Genomic DNA, 15,582 nt, shown 5'->3' with positions numbered 1-15,582 from the left:
GTATCTATGAATTAAAGATTTCAAAACTTAAGCATAGTACCATGTATCGTATAGTTTAGACACTCTTCTGTGTTTATTTTCTTTTTCATTTAAATAGGCTCTGAACCACTGTATTGTTTGTCAAAAAAAAAGCTTTCTAGACCAAGATGCCATAATATGAAAATATACTCATAACATTCTATGAAGAGCAAACAGAAAATAAACATTTCCGTAACGTAATCAGAGCAATTCAAGGTTTATTTTTGAGAGAATGAGTTTTTTTGAACAAAAAAGCACGCATGTGAGTATTTCAAAGATACTCACATGGCACCAGCAATAGGCTCAAGGTCCAATATAATAACAATTAACTAACATTTACTTTAAAGCCACTGCTTCCTTAGTAACTAATTTGTAGCTAAACTTAATTCAGGCTTTTTGGCTTTCGGGGGAATCCCCGAGCTAAAGTCGAATACCCACCACACTGGCCTTTGTGTGGGGAGCCGCCGGTTGGAGGATAACCTCGCCCCGTTCATCCTTGTAGTCTGCATACTCCTGGGCGAGGACGCACTCCATTTGCAGGCCGGTCATCAGGCGGGTGGAGTTGAGGTTGGTGCAGGTGGAGCAGACGACGGGAAATCCATGGGTGCGGCCCAGTTCAATGGTGCCGGACACCAGGCGGGAGCCCACGCCCTGGCGACGCACTTCGGAGCTTACCCCGAGCATGTAGAGGTACAGGACCCGCTCCACCCCGTAGTGCTTGAAGACATTCGCCCGCCACTCGACACCGGCCAGAAGCTTGTGAATCTTGTCCAGCAGGCACGAGACCGGCTTCTCCTGTGTCTCCTTGTATTCCCGCTCGAGGTCGGAGGGCTCCATGGCCCCAGACAGGGCCACTCCCACAATGCGTCCGCCCTGGGCATTGTCGACGGCTGCCAGAGAGAGACCCTGCTGGAGGAGCTGGTGATGCAGCTCCGACTCGGGCTCCACGACGGCGGCCTGGGAGGGATCCTCCTGGGGAATCAGCATCAGTGGCTCGTGCTTGAAGAAGTGCTCGGCCAAAAAGGCCTCCACCTCCGGGAAGTCCTCCACCCCCAGGGCGCGTATCGCGATCTCTGACATCTTTTCAACTGCGACTCACTCACAAACTGGGAGAAATTAGCGCAATTGACTTGCTATATAGACGCCGACACGCATGTGGCGAGCTTGTTCATCTCACTTTTGAGCTTTTCACGAATATTTCGCCTTGGCCGTCACTCCTCCAGCCCCTCATCAAAAACCACCCACCGATCAGAACCGAAGCACCGTTCTTATCAAGTGATGTTGAACTTTTGTTCACTTGTTGCTGTCGAGGTGGGAAAATGTGACAGCGAACATACTTATACTCTATCATATAGAGTCTATCTAGGTCTAGTATAGACTTCTTAGATACAGAAGGGTCTGGATTATTAATTTTTTGAGTTTTATAATTTAGTTTAAATTATGTTATTGCCCCCCTTGGGTTTGAATCTGTTTCATATCATACAACATTGTGTGTGTCATTACACAACTATTTCTTATAATTGCTTAGCTTTTCTCGAATATTATAGTAACCTCTGTTAGTGTATCAAAATGTTTATATTCTCGTTTTTGTGGATGCAAATACATATGCATCGTATCTGGCAAAAGGCCGAGTACTTTTTGAGAAACGAAGCTTTTTTCCAAACTTTCTGAGCGTAAAATACTGGCCCCCAGCCGCTAGTAATGATTGTAATTGAGGATTGTAGTACACTTTCAGAGGGTCTACTAGTCATAGATCCTTAATATATATATGATATTTTATAGATGGTATAAAAATATAGTGCCAGGTTGTTAAAGACTTACCTGTCTAGCTTTTAGTTCGCAATAATTAGAGCTAGCATAGACTCTTTACAGAACCTTTATATAAAGATTATCTTATAGAGATAGTAACTCACTGCCTATGTTAACTTGAAAGAAAGCTTCATTAAAAAATATCAAGATTGCCAAATAAAATTAGAACAGGTGGATGATTCAGTTGGGAATAAAGTCTAATTAGATAAAAGGCCAGTGATCGAAAACAAATCAAACTGGTTTTTCGTACAGAGCTTTGTGATTTGCGTGCCTCAAATGGAAAGATCACTGTTGCCATGCCAGGTCCCAGTTTCAGCCTCAGTTTCAGCCTCAGCCTCAAGCCCTCTTGTTAACAGTCACCCCCACACAATTCACGCAATGCAAAATGCAGGCCATTAGTGCAATTTGCTGCCCCTTCCTTAGCCCACTTCCACCCGGTCATAGGCCGGCCACCCACTCCAGACCAGACCCACACAAGCACACGCACCACTGCCTGCCAACTGCCACTGCCTCCAGTCACACGCACTCATTAACCCTTTGTCGCCTACTACTGTTCGCCGTTTTGCAGCCCATTCAACTTTGTTTATTTATTGACCTTCGATGTCTTATCAGACTGTTTATGGCATTTGCTGCTCTAACTTTAAAATCATTTTTATTTTATTTGTTTTTATTTGCGTCACTCTTTTGCGGGCCGGTTGCTCTTTTTTTTATGGCAATTTAATTAGATCAAAAAGCCATAAAAAAAAGAAAAAGAAACCCTGTCCCGAGTGACTCCCGCTTATTGCCCTTTTTTATTTGCTATTTTTGACTGGGAAATTGTTTTAAATTATTGGCGTTTAATTTGTTGCGTCATTTTGAAAGGTTTCAAATTTGTGACTTCGGAGGGTAAACGAATTAACGTTTATTGAAATCGATTTCGGAACGGCGACCGATGCTATGTGGCAAGGAGGTTGGTTGGGGGAAGTAGGGACATTTGTATCCATTTTTCGCGTTTTAAGTTTAATTTTCGATTTTTATTTTCCAAGTCGCTGACAACCCGCACCGTGCCGTGCAGTGGGTGGCCCTGGGGGTCTCTCTCTCTCTGGTATACGTGACCGGTTTAACAAATTTGTGCGTGCTTAGGTCCCGCCAGGTCCACAGGACCACGGACCAACCCCCAAACAACACACACAAACAACACACACTCACTTCGCCTTATCCCATTCGGCTTTGTAGTTATTACGGTTTTATCTGCTTGACCATTTCAAAAGTCACTTTTGGCCGTCTATCGGGCCACTCGCTCCACTAATTAAAATGGCTTGCACTTGAGGGTATTGGGAGTGGCTAATAGTGGGCTACCTAGTGGGGAAATTAATTTCCCACGTTCACTATACGGACTATACTTTTTTTCTATATTATATTTTTGTGGCTTAAAAAGTTTGACTTCATCATAGATAGTTTTGTTAAAAAAAATGGCTTAATACTTTGAACTTAATCCTAATTGGTTTCTAGAAAATTGTTCCAGGTTGTAGCCTAGTTCCAGGGTAGTTCTTGGGTAGTAATGGATTAATTCCCATTTACCATCTAAAGCAATCCATTATTTTTATTCTTTTTCATCAGTTCCCACAGTTATAATCGTCATCTGTTTCAATTAGTTTCCAATTTGAAGGAAAAGTTTTTATTCGATTTTGTATCTCAACCTACCTACCCTCAACCCCAATCCAAATCCAACTCCAAATCCATTTACCGCCAGATCCAGATAATCAGAGAACCGGAGAAAAAATCACGAAAACACAATAAACTCGGTCGCGACTTTTGTTTTCACATAATTAAATTGACATTAGGAGTCGTTTAACTTTATCTAACTAAATTTTGGCAAAAACTTTTGGATTGCCTTAGCCAGGATAACTCGACTGATGAGCGGTTTGAGGGTTGTGGGTTGCGGGTTCCGGGTTCCGGGAAGGTCGTCCTGCGGAGTCACCTGTACTTTTTAGGAATCATCGAAGAATCCCACCCACACGATAACCGACGACGATAGCCGGCAATCGATTACGCCGATTACGAGAACAGAAACGAACACAGTCGCTGCCAAACGCGCGACGACACGTTACTTCAGCAAAAGTTTCGCAAGGACTCTAAATATTTTCCCTGATTAACCATCCGCCCTGAGTGCACAATCGTCCGAGCCGAGCCACTTCGCCGCTATGAGCTTCCACTCTGTTAAGCCCTCGTTTCGTGTTAACACTCTGTTACGTGTCCTTTTTCTATGGCGTAAACAGGATCCAGGATAACCTTACCGTTATTATTCTCTCCATTGTGAGAATCCTGCGCTCTCTTTCTGTTTACAAGAGAGGAGGAGGCACTCACGAACTCTACGAATTCCCGCTGAGCAATCACAAAATGTGGATCGTAGTGGATGCTGTGTGGACCTAGGGTCACAATTCGATTTATTTAATGCAATTTTGGACAAACAAATCCGGTTACAGGGCCCAGAGAACTCGTGTAAATGCATTCCAAACAGAAAACCAATTAGAGAGCTGGCTTTCACGGGAAATGCTCTTTTGACGCATTAATTATTTAAAATTATTGATTTCGGCTCTGGCTCCCGCTTCACCTTTTCACCTCCCACCGCCCCCACAAACGCCCCCACACAGCCAGAGCCGTTACTTTGTATTAACTTAAAATGGAGCATATAGTCGCAGGCTGCTCTTTTCACTGCTTTCTCTCTCTCTTTTGAATGGCGTATAAGACTGAAACGGCATGGCAATGGAACACACATTGTTGCTTCTTTCGGAAAGAGAGCGGCGAAGAGAGCCGGCGTCTGCCTGTTGATGAGTTTTTTTTTAACAAAAGTACTTTCTTTCTGGAGGGTGGTTTCTCAGGTAAGGGAATTATGACTATAGTATTAGTTTGTTTAGTATTAGTCACTAAAGTAGCCAGTACTCTAGGGGGTTTTCAGTTAACTCAAAAACAGTTTTTCGGAAGGGGTTTCTAAAACACTTTTATAATTGTAATCTTTTGAAATAAATGTTATTAAATGTTAAGCAGATTTTTATTTTATTTTTATTTATAAGAGCTAATATAATATATTTCATAGGAAACTAATAAATATTTCATAAAATTATTGACTTGTCAGACCTAGAATAAAGACCTATGTATATCTTAACTTTAAGAACCAAGTATGTATAATATTGTATCTATTTTAAAAAAAATATATTTTAGAAAACAATTTGTTTGCTTTTTAAAGTCCGTAAGCAAATCCAAACATTATGGAACGACTCCCCCCGCCTCTCGACCAAGTGGAAACTCCAATTAGGGCCACCACCTCCGTCTAACGACTGTCTCGGTGGCCCCGGCGGAATTTGTTTGGTAGATAACTACATGGCATACCATAGTTAATCCTCGATGTCGTTGCCAAACATTCAATCAAACGCTGTCAAAAGTTTCAGCGCCAAAAGCTTAGCCCCACGTTCAAAATTCCTAAGCCCAATCGGCGACAGAGATATATGTATATATATATTTATAAAGATATATATTTAAAGAAAAACAAACAGAAATGCATATCAAATTGTTGACTTAATGAAGTAGGGGAAAACAATGCGGTATCTGGCATGAGCCAGGGGCTTCGTCTTTGGCTTCGTCTATCACCCCCGAGAAACTTTTTTTGTCACTGGGGATTGGACTTGAAAATTTTCGTTTAACTGTTGGCTTTCTTCTTTTTTTTTTTGGCCCCTTTGCTTATCAAATTTTTGCAACACTTTAGCCGGTATAATGTCTGAAAAGTTTTGCAAATTGTTGCTATCAGTAAGAGGATTTAAAGCAGGATACCCTGAGGACTTTTGATATAAATAGGGTATAGGCATTACTTATGCTTTCTTTAATGATTATTCCGATTTCTGCAATCTATAATCCTTAAACCCCTCTGGCAACTATTACTCAAAAGAAAGGACTTTCACAGATCTGGAAACAATTACCAATAATGGCTTGTAAAATGAAAATCTACCAGTCTGATCTTTAAAATCCATGACTCGACGCTATTCGGAGCGGCGTGTAGGCCAGCCAGGTAGGTGGAAAAGATGAAAAATATTGGAAAAATGACTGGACCTTCTGCATTATGATTTCGTGCCTAGACACTGAGAGACGTGTGTGGGTAGTCCGCTCCAGAGTCAAGATGTCAAGCTGATTGGTCTGACACTTATCAAGGAACAGAAGGTGCCGGAAAATCAATAAGCGGCTAAGAGAGAAGAAAGGGATCGGATCATGGGGTGAGGTAACTTAAAACGCAGCCGCCTGACGTGGCAAACTATTTTACACCTGAACTGTCTGACCTGTCAGAAGCGGGCCCAGACGAGACTGCTTTAGGAGGGCACCGAGGAAAAACAAATAGAAAATCGCTTAAAAATTCGATGCCAGAAAATATATATGTACATCCACAATATGAACTTTGCAGCGTAATGAAGATATTCGAGAGGGGCATGGGGAAAAACGTTGCTCCTTTTGACAGCCATGACAGTCATAATAAGCAGCCTGCCATAAGCTGTTGGTAGTCGATTGAAAAGGTCGATGGAAAGACCCTATGAAAGCCCAGACCACTATACACCTTCGCCCCCACCTGTTTTCACCTGTCTTATTTAAAGAGTGAGAATGCCTGATACAGCTTTATGAATTACTGTCAATATTTGGTAGGGACTTTGAGCTTTACTCCCTCTAATGATTAAGAAATTAAAATCGAAAAAAACTCACAATTTTTCCTGTTAAAACGCAATCCATTAGGAATGGTAAGCCGTCAGGTTTTTGTGTTAAGACTAGAACGGAATATCGAAGAACCGACAGCAACTGCAACGACAGAAGTTGTAAACTTGTCAGTTAACAGGTAGGCGCCACTCTTTAGGTTCTACTTGCCGCAGAAATTCCAAACTCCCCACCTCTTCAAAAGGGCTCCAGTACAAAAAAGGGGCGAGAAGGACTGGGGAGCTGGAGGGCGTGGAGCTGTCGGCTGGGGAAGGAAATTCAAAGGCTGCCAATTGCCAATTGAAGCCGTAAAGTATGCTAAGCAATTTGCGTCGTGTGTGAAAGGGGTGGCTGATGGGGGAGCTTCGAGGGACGAGTGTGTGGTGCGTCATTTATTGTTGTTTCGTTTTTTTTCCAATTTGAAATATGGAGAGACGGCTATGGAGCTGGATTGAAAGTCAGGCCAGGCAGCTCTGGGCCGACAGCACCTGGTACCCGTCAGCCCCCCCACTGCCCACGCCCCATGCTTCGTCACCTCTGGTCGATAGGACCCTTCACAAGTCGAACACTGCGATGTGATTTTGATGTTCGTTGGTCCCCTGTCCCAGCACGTGACTAGTTTGCAACGACAACAGCAGTTTAAGGACGATTGTCCTATTTAACAGGGACAATCGAGAGTGGGGTATTCAATACCCGGTACTTACCCCGTACTTTTATTCAAGTTAGAGTATTTCCAATTAAATATATTCGGAAAAGAGTCCACTCTTTGTCTTTAACAATAGTGATTGTGATTTTGGAAGATATCCAATCACAAAGCTAATCAAAATGTCCAACACATACACTTCAGGCGTACTCAAATATATTCCCACAAGTCCTACTTCACACATCCTCGCCCGTAAAGGACCAACTCGGTGTCTTGAAGTATTGTTGGGTGTTGATTGGGGGCAGCCTTCGTCGCTATATGGCTCTTTGATTTATTGGAGGGCCTCGGAAAACATTCCTAAGAGCCGCTCTTGGCCAATAGCCACAGCCTGGCTAAATACACACTTGGTATTAATATTAATATGTAACCTCTTGTGCCACTGAAGTGCGCCATCGCGTTTCTTCCACTTTAACAAAAAGATAAATATGAAAATAAGTATATTTTTATACAAAATGAGGGCAGCCCTATACTCTCCAAAGGCTTATGCAAGCATGGGAGAGCTTAAACCCAAGATTTACGATTAAAGTTTGAGACTATAATGCTAAATAGATGACTGTTCCTGCCGTTGTCAAGTTTTGATTGATAGATCGCTCCACAAGGTGGACAGATAGCAGACAGCATCGAAAGTGCAGGGATAGGGAACGTAAAGCAGGGTCTCAGCTGTGTCGAAAAAAAATTTGTCAAAAGGAGAAAAATTAAGCGCAACTTACACATGTAATCGAATACTTTGCCTCCAACTGCATCTGGGTAAGCCAATCCATCAAGGAGGAAGTAGTCGCGTGTGCATCGCCACTCGAATTACCAAACAATAGTAATGATACACTGAACGATACAACCACCACCCCACCATGCCATCACCCAGAAAACATTCACTCAGCTCACCCACCCATCGAAAATCGGAAATCTTCATCCCTCCGAATGGGAGGAAAAAAAAATAAAACACTTTCCTCCTGTGACTTTGCCTGTGATCTGCTGCAGATGTTTGCATTTATTTTGTAATTACTGTCACGCAATGTAACCATCAAATCAAATAAAATAAATTCTTAGTTTCCAAAGTGGCGCAACTTGTGAGAGTGGATTTTTCTTTCCCTGCGCTGGCTTGAGGAGTTCGGGTTACAAATCTCCTTCTGCCAAGGAAACTTTTAGGTCTAGTTTTAGATTTCACTTCACAGAAGCATAGACACTCCACGGCCCAGAAACAGAAACCGACACAGACACAAACAGAGAAACACAAACACTAAACGATAACCCCTTTGAATTAATGATTTCTGGGCCAAAGTTCACCGGGGAGATACTGAATAAATGATTAAGCGGGTGGCGTCAAAACGAAATGGAAATACGGCAAATTATTGGCGTTTTATTTCATTAAAGCAATTAATATTTTACAGTCTTTTAGGGGCATTGAAATAATTAATTATTTTACCCTTTGTAGTGGGTATTAAAACACAGACAAGGACACTTCTGTTATCCCTTCCTTGTGATATTTGTTTAAACTTTAAAGTAGGGAAACTTTAAGTGAAACTTTAGCTTCAACCAACTGAATAGCAATAGAAAATATTAAGATTACAGAACCCATTTATTTTATAATAAAACTTTCAGTGCTTAAGCATAAAATTGAAAAATGAAGCCAATAGCTTCTTGGGAAGGAAAGTGCAAACCAAATACTGAAGCTAATAGACCAAGACCCCAAAGACTGACCAATAACATATTTATAAGCCTTGTTTATTGTTATGACTATGACTACGACCAGTGCCATGTCTCTATCCCACTATCTATATGTATTATCATGTATATGTACTCCGAGTCCCGATTGTGCAGACAATAATAAATAAACGCTAAAAGTTTTCAATATTGATAAACTTTTTCTGCAGTCAGCTCAACCTTGTCAGGGCATGGCAGGGCACAGAGGCAGCCCGGAAGCTACGTTCATAACACCGGAAATGCCTCAACACAAGGACATGGTGGGCTGCAGATACAGAAGTACCATTTACAATTTTTATACATAAAGAACAGCCCCTCCTCGCCACAGTCCATGTAATTTGTTTTTATGTCTGCCCCCAATACGTGAGATAATGCCCGGAGTGGAGCCACATTTTTTCGCCTGCTGCACCCAACTTCGATTAACATTGGCAACATCGCAGCAAGACTGTCCGGGGGAGAAGGAAGGTAGGGACTATGGTCCCTGGATCTGGCTCTGGGTCTGGGCCATAGCCAACAAGTGGCGTCGGCCATGGCCGTGAATTCCACATATAATTTCCGTCGAGTGCTTCGGTCCTGTCATGCGAGAGACTATGCTTTTCTTTTCCCTTTGCTTGGCTGGGAGGAAAAGAAAAGCAAACGGGAAAGAAAAGCATTCATCGGATGCATCCGAAAGTTACATACTCTTGCTAAGAGATAGACAGTATGCAAGTCTTAAAATTTTAATTCAGTTAAGATAGTGAGCATCATGACACCGGAGAATCAAATTTCCACATAAGTTATTCAATATTTCCCAAGTTATCCTTTTAATTTCGGGATGTATAATACGGGAGTTAAGTTCTCTTACTTGGCATCCGCAATTAAAGTCATTACCCGACTTTGTCCAATAGGGATAGTTACAGGCTCCCGCCATCCCACCAACCCACCATCCTACCAGCCACACCCACTTCCACCCTTTTCAACCAACAATGTCTCAGTTATCCCTCAACGTGTTTGTGTCCGACCAAACTCCGAAAGTGCCTCACAAAACTTTTCACCAAAGCCACCCACAGACGCGCCCCCAAATCTGAAGAAGTCCGGATTCCCAGGACTTCCCAACCATGGCCATGGCGACTGCCACTCCCACTCCCACTGCCACTCCCACCGCCGCCCTCAGCTCTGAAACCCCGAAACGTTTAGCATACAATTAGCCCGGCAGATGGCAGCGCCAAAAAAGGATGGACTGGGCCATGGGAAAGTTGAAGCCTGGCAAAAACTTCGGCGAAAATTATTAAAATTTCCGTTGGGTCCTTGCCTCCGAAAAGGGTTGACCATATGGAAATTAGAATGTGACAGGCATTGCGGGCCAGGGGAATGAACCGAGTGGGGGCTTTCCCCGATGCCGCTTTTCCGTTTTTCCGATTTAAAATCGGGTTTTTTAAAGTCAGCTGCAAACTTTTTGCTTTGTCAGCTCCCATATGAATTGCAGGGGGAATTAAATGGGCCCTGGCGGGTGACTTTTTATTTTATTGGATTTTTTAAGTGTGGAAAGTAGAAAATAGCAACGTTGTGGGATCCCTGAGATAGGTGATATTAAATAAAATGAAAATGCGAACTAAACTTATTGTATTTGGATAGATGGGTATCTTTGAAAAGAGGTCCTTCGGATTTAGTCCACTTTTCCTATACTTTCAGTCTACAATTTTTGAAATAATTTATTTTTAAGATAGATTATAGATAGATCCATAGAACAAAACTGCCTTTAAGTACTGTCCTCTAACTTACCTTGTAATAATCTTGAAGTTACAAAATCGTTAAAATGAAAACGCAACCAACTAAATAGGAAATTGCAAAAAATTTGTACAAAAATGTCCTTTCTTATAGATATAAATTTTTTGTTGGCTGTGTTCTCGGCGTAAATTTTCCACCTTTTACACATTTTACTTCCATTTGATTAGATCGGCGACACGTGCAGGAGATGATGGCAATGGATGCTAGAAGCCGTGAGTGGTAAGGACGATGGGGGCGTCACACATCCTGTTTTGTTTTCCCAGCCATGGTTCCATTTTTTTTGCTTGATTTTTTTTTTTAAATTTACACTCTCATGGCTTTACCATTTTGAGGCTTATCGGGCAGCAGCAACTTTTCTCATAACCAACATCAAACAGTCTTCGTGTTAGCTTCTGCGTGCACATCATGAACAGCAGCTATTATTATCCTCTATCAGAGTTCAAGCCCCTCCACCCTCCACCGGAATGAGTATAAAAAAAAACGCAAAAATCGACGTGATGTTTGCCTCAAAAAGGATGTCATCAGCACGAGCAGCATCAGATCCTGAACAGCTGCGGCTTGTTGGGCGAGCATGCTGATTAAAATTTGTTTTGTCATATCGATAAGGTACGACTTTTGCAGCCCTATTCTTATCCGGCCCGTCCTCCCCGTCAATTTAAAAGCAGTTTAATAACCGGCCCCGTTGTGCTCTATCGGTTTTCCCGGATCCAGACATCTCCCAGTCCGACGAGGAGGCCTCAAGTGCTGTTTTTTCTTTCCAAACACCTCCCTCCTGGTTTCGCATTTTTAGTGTATTGTTTAATTTTTTGGTTACATGAAATGCTTTCTTTTTGTTATGTCATCTTGTAAAAATTCATACTCCCTGGCTGGCTTTAGTAGAAATCTTTTTACCTTTGCTCTGTCAATTTTTATGGGCCTACAAAATCGGGGATGGGACGAAACACATCATTAGGCCGGAGACTCCAGGTGGATACCGGGGTTAGCACTACTAGGAGGTGTTTAATGATGGCTGACGGGATACATAATTTGTATGTGTAAGCCGGGGAGTACCTTCGGTTGGATGAATTTGTCTTGGAACACGTGCTTTAGAAATTGATTGATTGTCGCCAAGAGCAGTCGGCTTGGACGAAATGAAAATGCCGTATTATTGTAAATTTAATTAATTAAGCTTTCAATGTGTGGTTGGGGGGCCAAAGTGGTTGGAACGAGGAAATTAATAAGTTAAAGCTTAGCTTGAATATTTGAAAATTCAGTGTCCTGGCAGAGCTAGCTCGGCTCCATTGTTATTATCCCTGTCACGGAGATTTTCTGGTAGAATGACGGCCAGGAGCCACCATCATGAGATATTTACAATGCAATGCACAAAGGGAATACGATAAGCATTTGACGAGACGAGCCAAGTCCCAAATGGAAAAGGCTAAAAAAGAACAGGACTATATTTATTTATGCATTTGTGCTCAAAAAGTACCTATCTCCAACAAAAAACTACTCATTCTAAAAGATGAAAGAAGGTCTGGCTTTTGCAGGTTTTTGCAAAAATATTCTCTTTAAATCCGCATTTTTTATGTTAATTCTACTTTAATAACCTCGCCAGGGGATGAAAGTCCTGGGGTAGAGGAAAATCAATGCTTTTACCCTCGATTTCCATGTAATGACCAAATATTTTTTCGGTGCACAGCATTATCTCTGTTCCTTCACGTGATTGTGCATAATTAGGGAAAGTACTTTATCTCAGGTTTCGGGGAAAGTTGAATGTTTATTGAAGGCATTAAAATCAAAGTTATGGGGTGTTTAAAGTACCAGGCTTAATCAGCAACAAAATGAAAATAGTAGAGTTTAAGGTTTAAGGTTTGCAGAGAAGATTTTGTAATGTTTTATCTTTGCCAAGGGGTATCGAATAGAGAAAGTCTGAGCTCTATCCCTGAGTTAAAAATACATATTTAAAGTAAACACAGCCGCAAAACACTTGATCTTATCACTCAGGGCGACCTCACACATGATTTAAACACATTTCTCGAGATAGTAAAATGTTCTTTAAAAGAAAAACTGTCTCAGTGCGTAAACATTTTTATATTCAGGACGAATATACACTTTAAACTGTTGCACGTTTTATCTGATTTACACACCGAGAGCCATGTGGCGAGACTGATAAGAGACGGGAGAGTCCGCTTACTGTAAACAGCAGAAGCCGTACAGTCGTTGTCCTGCCGACATCCTGCACTCGAGCCAAAAAGGAGCTCCTGCTGAGCGTAAACCCAAACAAATATCCCGACATTTCGACAGCACATTACACGCACCCGCAAACGGTTGCAAGTGTAGGATGGGGAGGAAACAGTCTAATTATTCAGCGTTGACAAAAATAAAAGTGGCGCCAGTTGAAAGGACACCAAATGGTAACTATTTAGAAAATATATTTCCTGGCACACTGGGCGCATTTAACACTAATCATTGTCTTCATTATTGTTGTGTTTTGGGTCGGAGTTTGGGTTTCCCTTTTCGTATTCGGATCCTTGGCAGCGTGCCATCCTTTTGGAGATATTTTAAACTTGGAGATAGTTCAGGGACAGCAAGATGCGTTGGCATCGCTATTTTTGGTGGCATTTGTGTAGATAGGGAAGATGTTCGTACAACTATGACTGTCATAATAATATACTATTTCAAGGCTGGGGAGTTTATTTATCAAGGGAGTTGGATAGACATTTGTCATATCATTCCTGGGGAAAGGAGAGTTTCAATATTTTGTTCTGATTCGGGAGTTAGTATCTGAAGGACTTGATTTGTAGAAATGTATAAAGGCATACCTATAATGAATTGTGGTACTCTAACTTTTCCTATTATCTGCCAACTCTTTATTCTAAATTCAATTTGTCGGCTAATGCAAAAACACAATAAAAGATTTTAAAACCGCCTTTGGAAACCTAAAACCGCTTTTTTTTCCGAATCCATTTAAAACTTGTCTCCAATAACTACATGGATCTGAGTCGGAGTTTCCTATTTCATTTTCTTGAAAAGTGTTTTAGAGTCACATAAGGGAAATGTTAAATACATGGGGAGTGGGGGTATAGCTGACAAAGGGCTTGGCAGATGTATGTATCTGATAAACGGAGGGTCAGTAATATTGATGGGTAACATATGGCGATGTGTTGTGACTTGGGGAACTATTTAGTAACTAAATCAATTGAGGAAACTAATGGGAAATTAAATAGTTTTTAGTTAAAACTCAGATAAAATAAATCAAAAATATATAAAATATATATAAGTTCTAAAAAAGAACACTTGAAATGAAAGAAAAACAGGATACACTTTTTTATAGCCTTGAGATCAAATTGCATGTGCATTTGAGTTCTTTGTTTAAACATTTTTCCAGCTACTCCTCGATTCGTCGTGATTTCATCTCCTTCTCGGGTCCTGCTCTAAAAGACGAAATAAAAAACTTAATTAATTTTATTGACATATTGCTAATTAGACAGAACATGACAAAGTATCAAGATTTATAGCGGTCGATGTGCTGCATACGGCACAGAAAAATTCGAGGGAGCTGGGGCATCGTGGCGGATCAATGAACGCATTCATTTTAATTGATAGACATGGAAAATATGCCAATCAAAGAAAACCGAGACAAGGAAATCGGATGAAAGTGGAGTCTGGGGGAGCCTGGGCAGTGGAGGGCGGAAAAACTCCAGGCCAAGAAAAGTCTGTGTGTGTGGAGAGCTCCTTCTCTATATTTATGAGGGCCGGAGCCGTAGCCGAAGCTGAAACTGGAGCTGGGAGGGGAGCCAGGAAAAACACGGTTCACTGGAATTTATGGGACTGCCCCTGGAAATGTCTCGTAAATCTCAAGCACAAAAAAAAAGAAATTCCTGTCTGCAAAAAGTGCATAAAAATGTTTACATTTGTTTTCAAACAATTTGTGTTTTTTTATTAGTTCTTTTTGTTTGCTTGGATAATATTTACCTTTTAATAATGCTTCCCTATTTCAGTGGCACTCGGGGGGTACCATTTTTTTCGTGGATAGCTGGTAGATAGGGGGAGCTGATTGCATTGCTGACAAAAACACAAGAAAAAAATTAATTCCTACGCTGTAAGGAAACCACAAAAAATATTTTCGTGTGTCATAAATTTTCCTGCATGTGCACTCAACAGTGTTATTGGGAAACGTTTTCGAAAAAATAACTGAAAATGCGTAACTAAAAGGCATAGCTTTAAGTTGAGGTTTGACTTTATCAGCAAACAGATTAAAGCTTTTTACCCCAGAGTGCTTATTGCCTTTAAAAAAAAGGTAAATAATTAAAGTAATTATTTAAATGGGTTTCAAGAATTTCAATTATAGAGAAGACTGGGTATAAATTTTTAAAATTTGCCAGAATAAAAGTTAGGACTCCATAAAACCCCTTTCATGTCTGAAATTCTTCAACTTTTATTTCGATTAAGTCTCATACATAAATGAATGCCTTTTGCTGGAAAAAGGAAAACTTTTGAAGCTCTTCTCTCTATTAGGGACTTAGACATGGTCTGTCCTATGACCCGGAAAATTTTCAACGCATATGGCAATTTTCTTGTCAAGTCTCTACGTTCCTTTGACCCGGCCCAGTGCCAGCCCCTAACCAAGTTAAGTATGCGAATCGCCCATTCGAATTTGTCAAATGGCAGACTCGAACGATTGGCAGGAGAAATGTCGATTGAACCTCCTCTGAAGGGTTAATTGCGAATTGAATGTGGGAAAAATGCGCAGTTGGTGTTTTAATTATGAATTCCTCAAAGGGCCGCGCCTTCAGTTCAATTTAAGCGGTACCAGTTAGGATCCTTCGACACGGCAGGGGTTGATTTTCCCTCAACAATCGTGTGCAAATTGAACTATAATTGCAAAATAATAG

At 41.2% G+C, this 15,582-nt stretch overlaps 2 protein-coding genes across 4 annotated transcripts in view; both read right to left on the bottom strand.

Moving 5' to 3' along the window:
- The window catches only part of LOC6497336 (discoidin domain-containing receptor 2), a 45,705-nt gene extending 41,661 nt beyond the window's left edge, over positions 1-4,044 (bottom strand). For 2 of the 3 annotated variants that reach the window (XM_032451581.2, XM_014906169.3), the window contains exon 1: positions 3,511-4,044. The gene's annotated coding sequence lies outside the window, so the exon portion shown is untranslated. The remainder of the gene's footprint in view (positions 1-3,510) is intronic. The other variant, XM_032451582.2, reaches the window with a different exon arrangement.
- Positions 45-1,162, bottom strand: LOC6497335 (arylalkylamine N-acetyltransferase-like 2). The gene has a single exon (XM_001962262.4). It carries the CDS (start codon positions 1,096-1,098, stop codon positions 439-441), a length of 660 nt encoding a protein of 219 aa, XP_001962298.1. The 5' UTR covers positions 1,099-1,162; the 3' UTR covers positions 45-438.
- Positions 4,045-15,582: the final 11,538 nt, after the last annotated feature.

The sequence above is a fragment of the Drosophila ananassae genome, chromosome 3R (assembly GCF_017639315.1).
Source record: "Drosophila ananassae strain 14024-0371.13 chromosome 3R, ASM1763931v2, whole genome shotgun sequence".
NCBI classification, from domain to species: domain Eukaryota; kingdom Metazoa; phylum Arthropoda; class Insecta; order Diptera; family Drosophilidae; genus Drosophila; species Drosophila ananassae.
This window is presented reverse-complemented; position numbering and strand designations above follow the sequence as displayed.

Bases quoted from the DNA above. Each gene is read 5' to 3' on its own strand.
- LOC6497335 (XM_001962262.4), bottom strand. From the start codon at position 1,098: ATGTCAGAGATCGCGATACGCGCCCTGGGGGTGGAGGACTTCCCGGAG.